Genomic DNA, 18,680 nt, shown 5'->3' with positions numbered 1-18,680 from the left:
TTTTTTATTCTAAACAACCAATACAAATAAAATACTATTTATTTTAGTAGGCCTAAGTATTGTGAATATAAATTGCCTACATACAAACGTTGGCTCTCTTAAATAAAACCCTGTGGCGTCATCTCTACACCATTGGTTTACGCATGGCCTATACGCTTCGTTTCATTCACACAAACATCTCGACTCAACGCTTATTACTTGGCACGAAGCTCTAGAAGGACTGTGCCAAGAACTGTGCCCAGAGTACACAACTGTTTCACCAGCACATTTAAATGACTTGACTAACACCGTGCATAACTGGAGGTACACCTGTTATCTGAGCAGTCTGTATGTCCTCATTTTGCGAATGCGAGGATGATATGAGTCTGTTGCATAGATGTCCGAGTCACGCCTAATGTTTGAAAACCACTGGCTCGTAATCACAATAATTTAACACACGACAGTTGGAAACTTCATCATGTTCCCATGCCTACATTTTGGTGAGTAGCATAGAGATCGTTAAAACAATAAAGTATGGCTCTCCGTTTCGGACATCGAAAACTTGTATTTTAATAGGGTAGACTACCGTCGGAGATGCTGACTTGCAAAGGCCTCGGGATAAGACGTTATCTCCACTATCATCAGTTAATGCCTCCTTGATCAAAGTGGGGAATGAAAGAAAAAGTTTGAGAACCACTGGCTTAACAAGTTACCTGCAGTCCAGAACACACAGAATATTGCAACAGAAAGTTGCCTTTATAATCAACTACTATTTGTTCCAACAAGTGAAAAGTGAAAAAATATATATATTCCATAAGAAGTAAAATAAAATACTGTTACTGAAGTAACTGTATTCCAAGCTTCAGCTCCCCACGTCTGTGACAGGCAGGTGACACCGCTTAAATTCTCAGCTTGTTTATACCCCACACTGAACGCATTAAGACCGCTAGGCCCATCACTGTGGGGTCGCGGTAGCTTAGCCTACTCTCTGGGATTTAAGTCAAGCAATATAACCATACAAATGTTTCAAAATGAGTAATTTCGGCTTTGTCTGAACTGGCCATTGTAGGCTACGTAAAAATAAACAAGTAGGCCTATTCCTATCCAATGATATCGGCAAATGTTTGTTTTCCAAAGTAAGAATTTCACTTCACCATGCACCTTCGACAATGAATAGCTCATTACACTTATGTTACTGTTGAACGTAGGCCTAACTGGTATCATTACAAACATTATTCGGTGTCCTAAACACTGGCATTTTATGGCATTGTGTCATGTAAGGTCGTTGCAAAATCTAGAGAAATGTGTGAGGTGGTCAGCAGGGGACAATTGAGACACACATTGGATTGTGTTATTACTTGCATTCCACACTATCTACAGCTGTGGTATCGGGGGCAGGAGGATTACTGTTAGCGCAGGTTTTATATAAAATTCTTCAACAGAAGGCCTGCCTCAAATGCAGAACACACCGAATATTGCAACAGAACACTTGTTGGAACAAATAGTAGTTGATTATGAAGGCAACTTTCTGTTGCTATATTCTGTGTGTTCTGCATTTGAGGCAAGACCTATTCAATGCAGGCTTGCCCAAAATAAAGGCCTGTGGTTTGCGCAGCCTACAGTAAAGTAGGTTAAATAACAGACCCGCCACAATGTGCGGTATGATAATTTTTACGAGCAAGATGTTTTTGGTGCTCTGCATGTTCTTAAATAACAATGATCATCAGTAGCCTAATATTCGACCATTATTTTGTGTAAATGGGCTATGAATTGGGTTAGACACCAGGGGCCATATTCACAAAGCCTTTTATCTTACCACTAGAAGTAGGCTACTCCTAAATAGCAATAAAAGATTTTAGCTATAGGAGTTTCTCTTATTAAGTTATTCACAAAGCCTTTCAGACCTAGGCTACTCTTAGTAAGGGAAAATGACAACTCCTGAACAGATTCTGGAGCTGAGCGCTCTAGAATCTTCGACTAACAGTCTAAGAGTGAGTGAGTCTTCGTTGCTATGGATGACGTTATTACTCATGCACGAGCTTGACTGAAGTGACCACCTTGATTGGCTGATGATTGTAACGCGGGAAAGATTCCAAACACCTCCCTTACGATGAGTGGCAGGTGACAGGTCTGAGAATGCGTGCGCTACACAAGGACAGAAGATGATAAATAACTGAATAAAAAGGCCTAGCCTAAATGAATCAAGAGTAAGGCAAAACAAATAGCCTAGTAGCCTAATGAAACATACGGATTGATGTAGTATCTTTGTAACATTACTAAATTAATCTGTTACTATGCCTATGCCTACGTTTGCAAAAGAGAACATTTTAATTTGATTCACAATAATGTTACATGTTGACAATGAGTAGCCTAGTTTTGGTTGTTGTTGGTGGCGTTATTGCATGTTAGTTATGCAATTGAGGCAGCCGTGGCCTACTGGTTAGCACTTCGGACCTGTAACCGGAGGGTTGCCGGTTCGAACCCCGACCAGTAGGCACGGCTAAAGTGCCCTTGAGCAAGGCACCTAACCCCTCACTGCTCCCCGAGCGCCGCTGTTGATGCAGGCAGCTCACTGCACTGGGATTAGTGTGTGTTTCACCTCACTGTGTGTACACTGTGTGTTGTGTGTGTTTCACTAATTCACAATTTCCCTCACGGGATCAAAAAAGTATATATACTTATACTTATGCCTACAATGCAATTGCTTCCTCACGATTGGAAGCTCCTGTAGCCGCATAGGATTTCAAAACAGGCGAAATGCCACAAAACCGGTTTGTGAATAGGTCTGTGAGTTAGGAGTCCTCTTGACTTATTTTAAGCTGTCACAGCTGGGTGGAAGGTGTGATTTGTTGGGGGCAGGGCCGGATTAACTGAGCACAAATGTCTGATGACCCCCCCCTGCCCCCCAGGCAACATGAATCGGGTGGTCAGTTAATAGGCTATGCCGAAATAGTTTTCAACATTTTGAATATTAGTGTCGGGTGAATTAGGAAATGTTCTCAAAGTAGCCTTATGGCAGAAAGCTGCTTGGGATCCCCCGTCAAGCAATATAACCATACAAACGCGCGCACTCATTGTTTCAAAAGGAGTAAATTCGGCTTTTTCAGAACTGAGCTGTGGACAACACCGCACGGCATACCCAATTGAAAATAAATTAACACAACGCAACACAGACCCCGCTTCTCTCGCGTCAGTCACTGACATGAACGAAACACAGAACCCGCTTCTCTCACGGCAGTCACTCACAGTAGCCTAGAATAAATGCATGGGGAAAAAAACTTCCCCATGACAAAGACATCGTAAAACACGGAAAGTTAATATTTTGTCACTATAACATACATCTGTCCTTTGTCAAATGTGTTATGTTCCAAGTAGCCTAGTGCGTAATTCTGCTTCATAAAGTTGAACAAATACATTTGCTTATTTCACAGAAAAATATAAATAGCCAGTTAGGGTCTACAGTGCAGAGTTGTTAAGTTATGGTAGGCCAACTTGGAGTAGCTGAGTAGCCTCAGGTGCGCACGTAGACATAAGGCCGAACATGCAAGCGCCAATGAATCGTGCTCTCACGACAATCACGCCGCTAAACTTAAATAGGTTAACATCACTCTAAGTTCGCCTTCAAGCAAGGAAAACGATTACTTGAAGACATCAGTTTCGCTGGAAGGGCAAGGGGTAGCAACAGGGCGACACAGAGACAGGCCCGATGGCAGGGCTTTTATGAGAGTATTAAAATATGGGATATTCTACGGGAAAACATTAAAACAGCAAGACATCGGGAGAAGTTAAAATACGTGAGAAACACGGAAAAAGTTGGCATGCATTGTTTCGGTCCCCGTGCACAGGGATTATTTGTCATATTATTAATCACATATGATTATTTGTGAAATTGTGCAAACAGGCGCAACAAATTTGAAAAGGAAGGACTGGTAGCATGCAAGCTCACGGGAAAGATTGATTTACAGTGGGCATCACTTTCAAATGGCCACTTCAGTCGCGCATTACGAGGCGTGAAGCTGCGTGAAGCTTTAGTACCACTTTCAGCCACTGTGCGTCGCTCTGCCACTGTACATCGCTCTGTCAGTAGCATGACTGCCACCCCTTCTGAAAAAGCAGGAGGCTAGGCTACCTTTAAACGTAATTGTTACCGAGAGGAATCCCAGCCTACGAATTCAATAACAAAATAAATCGTAATTAAACATTACCTCGATTAAGGCTACTTGGGTATGGCTTAAGGCTTGACTACACGGTGGTAGCGAAAATCGAAATCTGCTTTTGATAGCCTCAGTGGCGGAACAAGTCAGAGCCGGGCCGGGGGCGGGGCACATGACCGGGCCCTTTATTAAACTCATCATAACATAATTTTACAACATAGGCTACACATGCCCGCAACAGCGGGTCTTACAAGCGTCAGCGCACTTTTAATGGTCTTTTACTTGGAGAATGAGCGCTCAGAGGTTGCAACGGGGACGGGAAGAGTCAAAAATAAAATTAGGGCGGTGCAAATCTCACTGAATGCAGAAGTTACTGCTGGGTGGTTGCATTGGCGGGTTGAGGGTGGCCGGGGCTCAAGCCCGAATCTCTTTAAAAGCCCGAATCTTTTTTGTATGTGTTTTCAATTTCCAACGATTTCTAATTTAACTTCCCCTCGGTTTCTCTATAAATGTTACAAAATGTAGCCTAGGCCTACTATTAGGCTACTGAGCAAATATCCCTTATTTTCAAAGCCCAAAATTGACAGATAATCTGATTTCCCACACGATGAGTTTAGGCAATGCCAGAGCCGAGATGTAGCGGTTTACCTGGCAGGAAAGTTCAGAGCGGCGCAGTCAGTTTAAACAGCAAGCCGGTAAGAAAAACTATTGTCAAGACATTAGGCTACTGTACCCCAGAATACAAAAATAAACTTCAGAAAGACAAAAAGTTTGTTGTACTGTATTCTGTAGTCTGTATTCTGTAGTCTCAATGACCGAATCAGTAGATATACCTGTTGTCAGTTGAGTTTGTTCAATTCATTTATTGTAGGCTAGTAGCCTAGGCAAATATGAAACGGAGATGTAACGTACCGGCGGGATTTTGAACTTGCATGTTTCATGCATTTTAGGGCAAAAAATACCATGGGATTGATGTGTTCTCCATTTGAGGGCGTAATCAATTCTTGGGGCGTGCACAGACAGCTCAGACACAGAGCGCATAGGCCTAGGTTAGGCTACTTTCACTTTCTAGAGCGGATTCATTAGGCTACGTAAAAGATGCGTCATACTAAAACAACGATCAAACATTATCAAATGTATCATGACGTGGTGTCACAAAGACTTTAGAAAATCGAAACCAAAATCATGTAAGTGTAAGTGTTCTCTCATTGACGCCTGTAGGAGACAATATCGTTGATCCAATTTTGTAAATTTGCACGTCGTAAAGTTCAATATGAGAGTTAAAATAAAGCCAGTCATACAGCAGAACATTTTATTCAATATTTTACACCTACTAAATCATCAAAGTAAATTTCAAAACTTTTCAGCAACCGTGAGTCATAACTCGTCCTGACTGGGGCAACCTATAAGCCTAATACGTCCCACTCTGATGAAAATGATTGAAAAGAAACCGTTTGCATGATCATAGCTCCTCCGGCCTTGTGCCGTGGGAGAGGCCCGTCCCACCATACGGACAATTTGCTGTCTATGTTATTGTCAGTGTTGGGGGTAACGCAACTACGCAAATCAAAACAGTGTCTTAATTTGCCCTACTTCTTGACTGCAATGTAGTCAATTGACTGCTTGACATGTCATTTTTATTTTTCTGTACAATAAACAAATACATCTGCTTTATGCCGCAGAATATTACATTAATATTTGGCTGACTATAGACGCGACACTTCCCTCCCCATATTCCAAGATTAAGATAGTAGCCTATACAAAAAGCACTTCATACTATCATAAAAAAATCGTTAAAACGAATAGCTATTTGCAATTTGACAAAACACTGGTCCTCATTTTGCGAATGCGAGGACGATATGAGCCTGTTGCATTTAGTTAGATATCCGAGTCACGCATAATGTTTGAAAACCACTGGCTCGTAATCACAATAATTTAACACAGACAGTTGGATAGCCTACTTCATCATGTCCCCATGCCTACATTTTTGTGAGTAGCATAGAGATCGTTAAAAACAATAGTACAAAACAAAAGTATGGCTCTCCGTTTGGGACATCGAAAACTTATATTTTTAATAGACTAGGCCTACTGTCGAAGATGCTGACTTGCAAAAGCCTCGGGATATATCACGTTATCTCCACTATCATCAGTCATGCCCCTTGATCAAAGTGGGGAATGAAATAAAAGTTTGAGAACCACTGGCTTAACAAGTTACCTGCAGTCCAGAACACAGAATCTGTTGCAATATTCTGATGATCGGCGATGATATCGGCAAATGTTTGTTTTCCAAAGTAAGAATTTCACTTCACCATGCACCTTCGACAATGAATAGCTCATTACACTTGTTACTGTTAAACGTAGGCCTACCTGGTATCATTACAAACATTATTCTGTGTCCTAAAACTGGCATATTTTATGGCATTGTGTCATGTAAGTTTGTTGCAAAATCTAGAGAAATGTGTGAGGTGGTCAGCGGGGGACAATTGAGACACACATTGGATTGTGTTATTACTTGAACATTCCACACTATCCACAGCTGTGGTAGGCCTATCAGGGGCAGGAGGATTACTGTTAGCGCAGGCTTTATATAAAATTCTTCAACAGAAGGCCTCGAATGTTGTCTTGTTTATGGAGCGCTTTGCTTCGCTTCTGTAATCTCGGCTTCATTGAAAATGAGGGCTTCCCTCAATGACCCTCCGAGAATAAATAAAGGTTGAATGAATGAATGAATGAATGAATGAATGCCCAAAATAAAGGCCTGTGGTTTGCGCAGCCTACAGTAAATAACAGACCCGCCAGAATGTGCGTTATGATGCTTTTTTACGAGCAAGATGTTTTTGGTACCCTACGCACACTTAAATAACAATGATCATAAGTAATATTCAACCATTCATTTGGGTAAATGGGCAAGCGTGACCACCTTGATTGGCTGATGATTGTAACACGGGCATGATTTCAAACACCTCCCTTACGATGATGAGTGACAGGTGACAGGTCTCAGAATGCGTGCGCTACACAAGGACGGAAGATGATGAATAACTGGGGCCGTAGGCTATTCACAAAGGCTTTTATCTTACTACTAGGAGTAGGCTACTCCTAAATCGCACTTAAAGATTTTAGCTTGGAGTTTTCTCTTAAATGTTATTCACAAAGCCTTTCAGAAAACTCCTAAACTAGGAGTGAGTCTTCATGGCTATGGATGACGTCATTACTCATGCACGAGCTTGACTGAAGTGACCACCTTGATTGGCTGACGATTGTAACGTGGGAATTCCAAACACCTCTCTTCCGATGATGAGTGACAGGTGACAGGTCGGAGAATCGTCGCTACACAAGTAGTCTGCGAAGGGACGGAAGATGATTAATAACTGAATAAAAAGGCCTAGCCTAAATGAATAAAGAGTAAGGCAAAACAAATAGCCTACTAGCCTAATGAAATATAGGCCTATGGATTGATGTAATAGCCTACCTTTGCAACATTATTAAATTAATCTGTCACCATATGCCTAGGCTACGTTTGCAAAGAGGAGAACATTTTAATTTGATTCACAATGAAACGTTACATTTCATTTACATGTTAACAATGAGTAGTTTTGGTTGTTGTTGGTGGCGTTATTGCATCCCTTTTATGAATGCAAAATTGTTCCCTTGCGATTGGAAGCTCCTGTTACGCATAGGCTACGCATTTCAAAACATCGCAACGTAAAATGCCACAAAAAAGCTGTTTATGAATAGGTCTTAGTGAGTTAGGAGTCCTCTCGACTTAAGCTGTCCCAGACTTAGGTGCTACTTTTAGGTCTAAAATGCTTAGTGAATTACTTTTGTGAAAAAATTAGAGTCCTAAAGTTAGATTGAAACGGCCATTATTTTTAGGAGTTGCTCCTAAATTAAGCCAGTTAGGAGCTACTTTTAGCCTTAAAATTCTTTGTGAATCTGACCCTGAATAAAAGGCCTAGCCTAAATGAATCAAGGCAAAACAGTAGTAGCCCTAATGAAACATACGGATTGATGTAGTATCTTTGTAACATTATTAAATTATTCTGTTACTATGCCTACGTTTGCAAAGAGAACATTTTAATTTGATTCACAATAATGTTACATTTAATTTACATGTTGACAATGATTAGCCTAGTTTTGGTTGTTGTTGGGCGTTATTGCATGTTAGTTATGCCTACAATGCAAAATTGCTCCTGACGATTGGAAGCTCCTGTAGCTGCATAGGATTTCAAAACACGGCAAAATGCACTTGGGTTTGTGAATAGGTCTGTGAGTAAGGAGTCCTCTTGACTTCTTTTAAGCTGTCAGAGGTGGGAAGGTGTGATTTGTTAGGGGCAGGGCCGGATTAACTGGGCACAAATGTCTGATGGCCCCCCTTCCCCCCAGCCAACGTGAATCGGGTGGTTAGTTAATAGGCCTATCGTGAAGATTTTTCCTGCTATCTAAGGCCTAGTCCACACGTACCAAACCGATCTTTTTTTCCTCCGTCTTCCCTGGAACCGTATCAAGAATATTTGCGTCCAAACGGATCCATCTCAACACGACTCAACATGTTCCTTCATACCCCAGGCCTATGTGGCACTGTTTCTTTACAGAAATTGACCAAAACTTGCTCTTTACAAACAGACAGAATAGGCTACGATTTGGTCTCTGCTTTTATCAAATTTGGTCTCTGCTTTTATCCAAATACGTGAATTAGTGAAACACACTCAGCACACAGTGAACACACAGTGAGGTGAAGCACACACTAATCCCGGCGCAGTGAGCTGCCTGCAACAACAGCGGCGCTCGGGGAGCAGTGAGGGGTTAGGTGTCTTGCTCAAGGGCACTTCAGCTGTGCCTACTGGTCGGGGTTCGAACCGGCAACCCTCCGGTTACATGTCCGCAGTGCTAACCAGTACCAGGTAACCAGGCCAAGGCTGCCCCTTCAGACCGCGCTTCAGAAGAGCTTAAGACCGAGCGAGGGGGAGTTTTTGTAGAGAAAAAGCATCAGGCTTGCCTGGTGTCCCTTTAAACTTCTCCAAGACCCACTGATATTATAGCTGCAGTTGGCAGGTCTGACAGATTGAGGGGACTTAGCCAAAATTTTGAATGTTTACAACTCTCATACCCCTCCCCCACTACCACCGAGCACCCTCTCGTCACCAGACTGTGATTGACAGTCAGATCTCACACAGGCCTGCTCTGATTGGACCAGAAGAACCGGGAGCTGTGGATTTTTGCAAAACAAATAACAGGCAATAGGTGGAGGTAGAAGTGCGGGGTTTTTTTCTAAAACCGGTTGATTTATGTTGTTCGGAGCATAGTGTCGGTTTGAGTGAATAAAAAAATCTTGCCAACTGCAGCTTTAATTAAAAGATGATACCTGGGTCTGGTAAATTAAGTTAAGGGGAAAAAATTTCTTTTCCACATTAACCCTTAGAACCCTAAGCTGTTTTTAGGGCATTTTCACTACCTTTATTCATAAAGATTTATTCTGGTCATTGTAGGTGCTACATACACATATTATATATTGATTTTTTCAGCAGAGTCTAGGCTATCCAGATCTGCCATCATTTCATGTATTAGTACTAGCATTGATTTTATTTTGTGATTATTTATTATTTTGTGATATAAAAATCATATTATAAAAATTTGTATATTTTGACCTGTATCTCACCACAGCAAGCTCATAGCTCTACATGCATTTCATGTGTGTGTAGGGCAGACTGTCCTGAAACGGGCAATATAATTGCCATGTTGGAGGGATACTCTGGGGCTGAGCAATTTACAGAAATATGTGGTGTGTGATTTACGGAAATAAATGCCATTTTTTATTTAGCGATGAAAAATGACCATTCTGCGCTCCATATCTGTGACACAAACTGATCTGACCTGACTTGACCCAAGTTTGCCTGTTAGCATGTGTGACTATGGTGTATGCACTCATGATGATTCTCAACTTTTTACTGCATTGCCATGAACAAAGTAAAGGCAAAAAAGGTGTTTCTTTGTTGAACAAATTGGGATGTAATGTGAGCCTTGAATTGGATGCCATGCAGGAATTTGCTAGGATCTCAAAACCGGATTATGAACATGTTTTGCCATAGAGAAACACACGATAGCGTTGGATTATAAACATGCTTTGCCACAAAAACAGACAAAAACGTGGGGTAAGTCCAGCTATATGAAGTTATTATTTTGCTGTCACTTCGTCTGTTTTATAACCCAGAAGGGTGTATTTGGTATCAAATGATACCTCTGTGTCTCCTCTTTCATCTAACATACGTGGCATATATATCCGATCACGGGTCCGCGAGTAATTACTCCGAGAGTAATGGGTGTGCAGCGTTGGTTTGTGTACATGACGTTAATATTTTGCAGTCACTTCGTCTGTTTTTATAAGCCAGAAAGATCGATATCCATGATACCAGTGGATAGCCCTGTTTCTCCTCTTTCATCTGATATGCTTGCCACATCTATGCGATCACGGGTTCGCGAGTAATTCAAACAAGAGTAATGGGTGCGCAGGTGAACGCCGAGAAGTATAGACTTTAAATATGATGCAATTTTATTTAATTTCATGATTTTTTTTTATTTTCATACTTGATCGTACAGACAAGTGTGTAGTCTCTTTGGAAAGCCCCACTTCTTCTCTGTCATAAAATAAAGGTTTTATCTCGTTGTGATGAACAGTCGCGGAGCAATGTAACAGAGAAGAAAGGGTGTGTTTTTTGACGCACTTTGCGTCAATCGGGTTCTAAGGGTTAACTTCTCTTCAAAATGCCCTTTAGCAATGCTAATTGCTCCCTGGCTAACATATTTCTATCAAATAGTCAGCAGATGAATTGCATGTGAAGTAGTTTGTAGTTTTATGAAAATAAAGTAAGGCAAAAGGATTAGATTAGATTAGATTCAACTTTGTTGTCATTGTGCAGAGTACAAGTACAGAGACAAAGAAATGCAGTTTGTGTCTAACCAAAAGTGCAAAAAAGCAAGTGCAATGTGACAAAGTAGGTGGTGCATAGACAGGACAAAAAATATAGTGCAGTGTATAGAGTAGTATACAGTTGTTTTCAGAAGGTGGTTTAGAGTAGTATAAATTACATTTAATATAAGTATGTGCAGTGTATTAGCAGTTACCTTATAAGAGCAGAATAAGTATGGCTATGTAATATGAACAATCTATGAACAACATGTACAGATATGTGCAATGTAGTGGCAGTACCATTAGTAGTAAGATGGTACAAGATATATGCAGTCTATTAACAGAATAAATAACAGAAAAACTGAATAAATATGGATATTTAGTATGAACCATATAAACAGATATTTACAGTATGTACAACTATGTGCAGTGTGGTAACAGTACCATTGTAGTGCAGAAACAGTAACATTATAATAGTATTAAAAATAAGTGTATGTGCAGGATGAAGAGCAGTAGAATATGGCTATGTATCAGTGTAATTACAGTATGTACATTTGTAAATAAATAGACACTATGGACAGGATAGGGTAGTGCAGTTGTGGGGGGTGGGGCTGGGGGATGTCCGCCTCCTTGATGGCCCTGTCAAGGTTGCCATGGTCGTGGACACCTCAACAGGCACAAGCAAGGAGGCATCAGGTGGGGGCGGGGCGAGGGGTGATGGTGCCGTAGTTCGTTGGATGTCACCAGGATGCAGAGCTAGAGTTTAGTAGGGTGCAGCCGCAGGAAAGAAGCTTCCTCTGAGCCTGCTGGTTCGGGTGTGGAGAGACCTGTAACACCTCCCGGAGGGGAGTGGGGTGAACAGTCTGTGGTTGGGGTGAGAACAGTCTTGCAGTCTTGATGATCCTGCGCGCCTTACGCAAGCATCGCTTGCCCTGGATGGCCTTGATGGAGGGAAGTGAGGAACCGGTGATGCGTTGGGCATCACCCTCTGCAGTGCTTTCCGGTCATGGGCAGAGCAGTTGCCATACCAAACTGTGACACAGTTGGTGAGGATGCTCTCGATGGTGCAGCGGTAGAAATTCACCAGGATCTGAGGAGACAGATGGACCTTCTTTAGTCTCCTCAGAAAAAAAGAGATGCTGGTGAGCCTTTTTGATCAGGGTGGAGGTGTTGAGGTTCCAAGAGAGGTCCTCAGAGATGTGGACACCCAGAAACTTGAAGCTGGTGACACGCTCCTCCTCAGTCCCGTTGATGAGAATGGGTGTGTGTGTGCCAGCTTTAGACTTCCTGAAGTCCACAATGAGCTCTTTGGTCTTCTTGGTGTTCAGAGCCAGGTTGTTATCAGTGCACCACGATGTTAGGTGCTGGACCTCATCCCTGTAGGCCGTCTCATCGTTGTTCCTGATGAGACCAATCACCGTAGTGTCATCTGCAAACTTGACAATGGTGTTAGAACCATGTACAGGTGTGCAGTCGTAGGTGAAGAGGGAGTAGATGAGAGGGCTCAGCACACATCCCTGTGGTACGCCGGTGTTCAGGGTGATGGTTGAGGAGGTGTGGTTATCTAACCTAACAGACTGAGGTCTGTTGGTTAGGAAGTCCAGAATCCAGTTACAGAGGGAGGTATTGATGCCCAGTTCACAGAGTTTGGTGATTAGTTTGGAGGGGATGATGGTGTTGAATGCTGAGCTGAAGTCAATGAACAGCATTCTTACATAGATGTTGCTATTGTCAAGGTGGGACAAGGCAGAGTGAAGTGCCGTAGAGATGGCATCCTCTGTGCTCCTGTTCTGAAGGTAGGCGAATTGGAAGGGGTCCAGTGAGGGTGGTAAATAGGTCTTGAGGTGGGCAAGGTCCAGCCTCTCAAAGCACTTCATGATGATGGGGGTGAGTGCAACTGGACAGAAGTCATTAAGGCTTGTTGCAGTGGAGTGTTTTGGCACCGGCACGATGGAGGTGGTTTTAAAGCACGCGGGGACAGCTGCCTGGGCTAGATTAAATATGTCAGTCCAAACCTCAGTCAGCTGCACTGCACAGGCCCTCAGTACGCGTCCGGGGATACCATCAGGACCAGCAGCCTTACGTGCATTAGTCCTGCTCTGTGCCGCACACACATCGGTGGTGATTTGCAGAGACCACAGCCTTGATGGCCACCTCCTTGTTGTCCCTATCAAAGCGGCCATAGAAGTGGTTCAGCTCATCAGGCAGGGAGGTGTCGTGACAGGACGGGGTGGAGTTAGTAGTTTTGTAATCTGTGATGGCCTGGATGCCTTGCCACATGCGTCTGGGGTCAGAGTTTTTCTTGAAATGATCCTCAATCTTTAGCTTGTGGTTGTGCTTGGCCTTTTTGATTCCCCTTTTCAGATTTGCCCTGGATGAGCTATAGGATTGAGCATCACCAGATCTGAATACGATATCTCGTGCCTTCAGCAGGAGTCTGACCTCACTGTGAATGAACCAAGTTCTGTGAAAATCGGATTCAATTTGTTACCGCTGAGAAACCCCAGAACCCCCGGTAATATGATCAGCAGCACCTTTCACAAAATAACTAACTACATACAACCATACTTGCCACCGGTCCGTCAGAAATATGACAACTTTTGTCCGGTCTGTGTAATGAAGATTATGAAGGTTGTTAAGAACAAAATTATTCATACCCCTGGCAAATATTGATTTAATGCTCAGGATAACTCAAAGCATTGCCGAAATGTTAGCCCACTTCCTGTTTGGCGGCTTAGCCGCCATATGTTATTTGCCCTCACAGTGAAATAAATTTGAATTTGACAAATCTGCCGTAAAGTTTGTGCGACTTGGTCTGAAGATCTTCTCCGCCAAGCTCGGTTGAAATTTGTGACCGCTGAAACTTTTCGTAGAGTTTGGACTAAATCCAACATGGCGGAGGTCCAACATGCCGGAAAGTGACGTAATAGGGGTCATTGAATTATAATAGGGGTCATTGAGGTCGGTCCAGAGATTCCAACGTTGCCTGATTTGTAAAAAATCGTAAGCACCATTCAATGGTCACATGCATGAATGCGAGTCCAGTTTCGACCCATTAGTGGCACTAATACTGTTGGGCATAGAGTTCTGTAAATTGATTAGAGTGATCATGGGACGGTCCTGAGTCAGTGCACTGAATTTCGACCCGGTTCAATTTTCAGCCAAATTTTGACCCATTTGGTGGCGCTAGACGGCTAGGTTTAGAGGTCCGTAAATGAGTGTGAGTGGTCAGTGGAGTGTCCCAAAACTTTCTGCCAAATTTCAGCACTTTTTACCCAGGCATTCTATGGGCTGCCATAGACTCCAATGGCAGAAGTATAATAATAGGAGAAGCTAGTAATTCAGTGGGTGCCTTTGGAGCTTCGCTGCTAAACCCCAATAATAGGAAAAGCTAGTAACTCAATAGGTGCCTTCGCAGCTTCGCTACTAGGCCCCCAATAAAGAGAAATGTACTCTCTGTTGGCTTATGAAATAGTTGGCTAACTTCCCTGGCTAATTAGTTAGCTGGTTCATATCTGGCTACAATGAATGGTGTAATGAATGGTTGTTGTGGCGAGTTGCAGCTCATCTCGTTGCAAATCTTTGATGTGAATTGGGTTTTAGACATGGCATTGAGTATGCATAAAGCACTCACAGCTTTCACTTACATAGCATTACAATACAATGGTACTACAGTAAGCATGGCACTATTGGCATCATGTAAGCATGGATAATACAATTTGCAGAAATAATGATACCTTGTACAACCTTAGAGTGTAACAAGACTTACCAAATCAGACAGAGATTCCATGCCAGATATACTTGTGAAATATTTAATGGTGTCAAATGCCACACAGTATCTTGCCATCAGTTTCCCCGTTTCTGTGTATCAATCATTTTAGTGGTTTCAAATCAAGGTCAAAATCATGGTTTTAGCATAACATGAACATTGACTAAGAACAACGGGTTATACCTGTTGGTTTAATGTTGACATCCTCATCCATGGTAATCAGACCAACATCAGACAGTGCCATCAAATTTTTCAAACACAAATCTAAAAGTGTTAATGGAGATAAGAACTATAGTTAGATGGATGCACACAACTCATGGATGGATACTGTATATGGAACTGAAATCGTCCATCTAGAGCTACTAAACATTTGGAAATGTATAGGGCTGTCGTTAACTCTGCATTATGCCTTTTCTGGATTCCGGGTTTTTAGGAGCTTCTACTTCAGCTCTGTTCAAGTTATTTTGCACGGAACATGGAGTCTGAACCAGATCTGATAAATCCTTTTCCACCAATTTGTTATGTTTGAATAGTAGGGTTCAAATTTGATGAGGGTAAAAATTAGGATTTACATCTCCTCAGCCTACCAGCGGGCGTTATGTACAGAAAGAGAATCTCTTTTAGTTAGGAAGACTAGAGCTGTTTCCACCCCGCACATTGTGACGTCTACAGAATACACTCCTTTGGCAGGTAGAGTCAAAAACATCATTCATAAACATTGGAAGGTCGTAAAAAGTGATCCAACAATATCAGCTGCTCTCCTCCTCTGATTACATTTAAACCTTCACGAAATTTGAGACAGACTGGTTCATTCGGAAAATTAAAAACACACTTAATGTGATCTCATGGCTACCCAATCAACCTAAAGGCTTTTTTCGTTGTGGCCATTGCGCACAATGTTCAAATTCTTCAGACATTAAACACTTTACATCCACATACCGGTAAGAAATATCCAATCAAGTCTTTCATTAATTGTAATAGCACACATGTTATTTATATGTTAAAATGTCCGTGTGGCCTGGTCTATGTGGGCCAAACAAAAACAGCAATAAAAATAAGAATTTCTGAACATAAGACCGCAATTAGGCATATTCGATCTACGTAATAATCAGGTAATAACGTTCGTAGCGGCCATTTTGTTGATATAGAAAATGCATAGGTAGGTCTATTTAATGCAGATGTCAATTGACAAGCGTGACAGCGCCGGTATTATCGCTGTAGGCTATTTATTTATTTGTAAAGAATTTAACGTGATGGTAGGCCTATGTTGTGCAATAGGCTACAGGCCCTAAACAATAGCAATACAGCCCGTTCTAACAACAGCAAAGAACCCTAGAGCAGCGTATCTCAAACTATGGGCCTCGGACCGGCACCGGTCCGCAACGTGGAGACTGCTGGTCCGCGGAGCCGTGGAGTGAAATTAGGCCTGGTGCTTCGTGTGATAATTTGCTGCGCAATTGATCAAGGAAGACCGACAGAAAAAGAAAACAAACGTTTCTGCAATCAGGAGGAAATGCTAATTCGATGTCATTAAACATAGAGCCGTACAATTAAATGGTGGTATGAGCGTGTGCGCGACAGAAACTGAAACTACCCGATAACGTTGGTAGCAAAGCTCTGCTTCAACCTGTCGGAAGGCTTTTAATTATTTAACGGCATTTAATAGACCTATGTGGATTCTTGCAACTTCCATAGAAACAGAGCAGAGACTGTATAATTCACTGTCTAGCACTGAGTAGGCCTCTGAGTATAGTCAAATTTTAATATAACGTGGCCAAAAGCTATTGTAGCCTTATTAGTATTCCTATTAAAGATCTCCAGACCAGAGATTTACGCTTATCTGCTCCGCCGTTTACCATACACAAAAGCTGGTATTATGTTTCCTGAATCCTTACATTCAGGCATTCAAATGAAATGTAAAAAACATGTACATTTTTTCTCCATTTGCCTACCAGTGTATGATGCTTACATGAGGGAAACATTCCAAAATAATAGCACCCATATAGTTGCTGTTGTTTTGAGAAGTATTTCTCATGCAAGCATCATGCAACCATGCAAAAGCAATTAACTATTGTAATTATTATATCTTACATAAGTAAAGCAGTCCTCTGATGTGCATGTTTTCACAAACATTTTGTGAACAATGTCACTTTAAACATTGACTGCTTTGAAGTGAAAGTGCATGGATAACAATATAGCAAAATAATAATTGTAATAATGATAATCATCATGATAATTTCATGGGGGGGGGGGGGTTCGTGTAGGTGGGCCCTATGACCCCAAAGTCGGTGCCTTGACCGGGCCTCAGGTCAAAGAAGTTTGAGAAAGGCTGCCCTAGAGTCACCCACTGTCAGAAACATACCTGTCAACTTTTTTCCAGCTGTTTTCCTGTTTTAATATTTTCCCGTAAAATATCCCATATTTTATTACTCTCATAACATTAGCCCCATCGGACTAGTCCGTCTCTATACTGTTGTCCTGTTGCTACCCCCTGCCCTTCCAAAAAATATGTTTTTAAAGCATCATTTTGCTTGCCTGAAGGCGACCTTAGAGTGATCAAAACAGTGTGGGAGATAGCACGATTTGATGCCAAACTTTAAGCAAAGTCTCAGACCTAGCTTCACACCTCGTTTAGTTAGTGCAGCAGTTTTGTAGTACGAATTCTTGCTCTCACCAGAGGGATAGCAACAGAAAGACAAATGTTGAAATTTCCCTGTATTTTGGGTGAGTAACCCAGAAAATCTCCCTTATTTTCAATGCTCAATGTTGGCAGTTATGGTCAGAAAACAAGAAGAGAATGACTGAGGAGTTGAGTCAGCGCAGGAGAGACTTGTGGCTAGATAGGATAAATAGGCTAAACTTACAGCCAACTCCTCACATCCATTGCCATTATTATATTTGTATTATTAATACTATATTATATTGTCCTCTATTGGCTTAAGTACGTTTTAGACAGTACAGACAGCAGACAGCTGCCCCTATGCAATATGCGGATACATCAGCAGTAGCCTGATGTAGTCGCCTACCGTAGATTACCTTTGGACATATTGCATTTGCATAGATATCATTGCTAGGTAGGCAATGTTAGCCAACGTTTTACAGTAGCCTAGGCTAATATATTTATTGATGGTGCGCCCTTCTCAGCTTGTCTTAGGCTATGCACGGCAAGTGGCAAATAGTAGGAACAAACTCAGCGGAGAAAGATAACAGTAGATAAGTCTGATTTGTATAATGCTTTGTTCACTTGGATTTTGGAAATGTAGAAAAATATGTTAGCCTTTTCTGCCTCCAGACCATATAGTTTTATAGATCCTCCTGTAGCCTAGAAGTTATCAGACAAGAACGATCACTGGCTAACCCACTTTAAACTACTTTATCAATAACAAAGTCCTTGGATGCCGGTTGTGAGCAACAGGCAAACACAAGATACAATTGCAGTCCAATGAGATGCAGCTTAATTCTCTGCGATCATGGCAATGATAGATAGATAGATAAATAGATAGATAGATAGATAGATAGATAGATAGATACTTTATTGATCCCCAAGGGGAAATTCAAGATGTTCAATGTTAGACAATGTCGTTGGTGGAACAAATATAAGTTCGCCGACCTTGACTCAAGCGACTTGAACTCCTTCAGCTGCATACGTGTGCCGATGTACAGCTGACAGTAATGACAGATCTTTACTTAATGCTATATTGAGTCTATTAGATATGGGTCCACAAAGATTAAGTTTATCTACTTGATATTGACGACATGAAGCCGTTAGGCTACTCTGCTCAGCTCAAATCTACGCGCTGCAGGCGATTGTCACATAGACTAGCCTATAGAACTGGAATGTCATATCAACAATATGGCTGCGGCAGTGTTTGCG

At 41.9% G+C, this 18,680-nt stretch overlaps 1 protein-coding gene across 1 annotated transcript in view; it reads right to left on the bottom strand.

Annotated features, from left to right (window-relative positions):
- Window positions 1–18,680, bottom strand: part of hfm1 (helicase for meiosis 1) — a 347,154-nt gene that overhangs the window by 178,079 nt on the left and 150,395 nt on the right. The window contains exons 15-16 of the mRNA XM_048246228.1: window positions 14,990–15,070; window positions 14,807–14,898 (exon numbers count right to left, since the gene is read on the bottom strand). Of these exons, the coding sequence (XP_048102185.1) occupies window positions 14,807–14,898; window positions 14,990–15,070 (173 nt within the window). The remainder of the gene's footprint in view (window positions 1–14,806; window positions 14,899–14,989; window positions 15,071–18,680) is intronic.

The sequence above is a fragment of the Alosa alosa genome, chromosome 1 (genome assembly GCF_017589495.1).
Source record: "Alosa alosa isolate M-15738 ecotype Scorff River chromosome 1, AALO_Geno_1.1, whole genome shotgun sequence".
Lineage (NCBI taxonomy): Eukaryota > Metazoa > Chordata > Actinopteri > Clupeiformes > Clupeidae > Alosa > Alosa alosa.
This window is presented reverse-complemented; position numbering and strand designations above follow the sequence as displayed.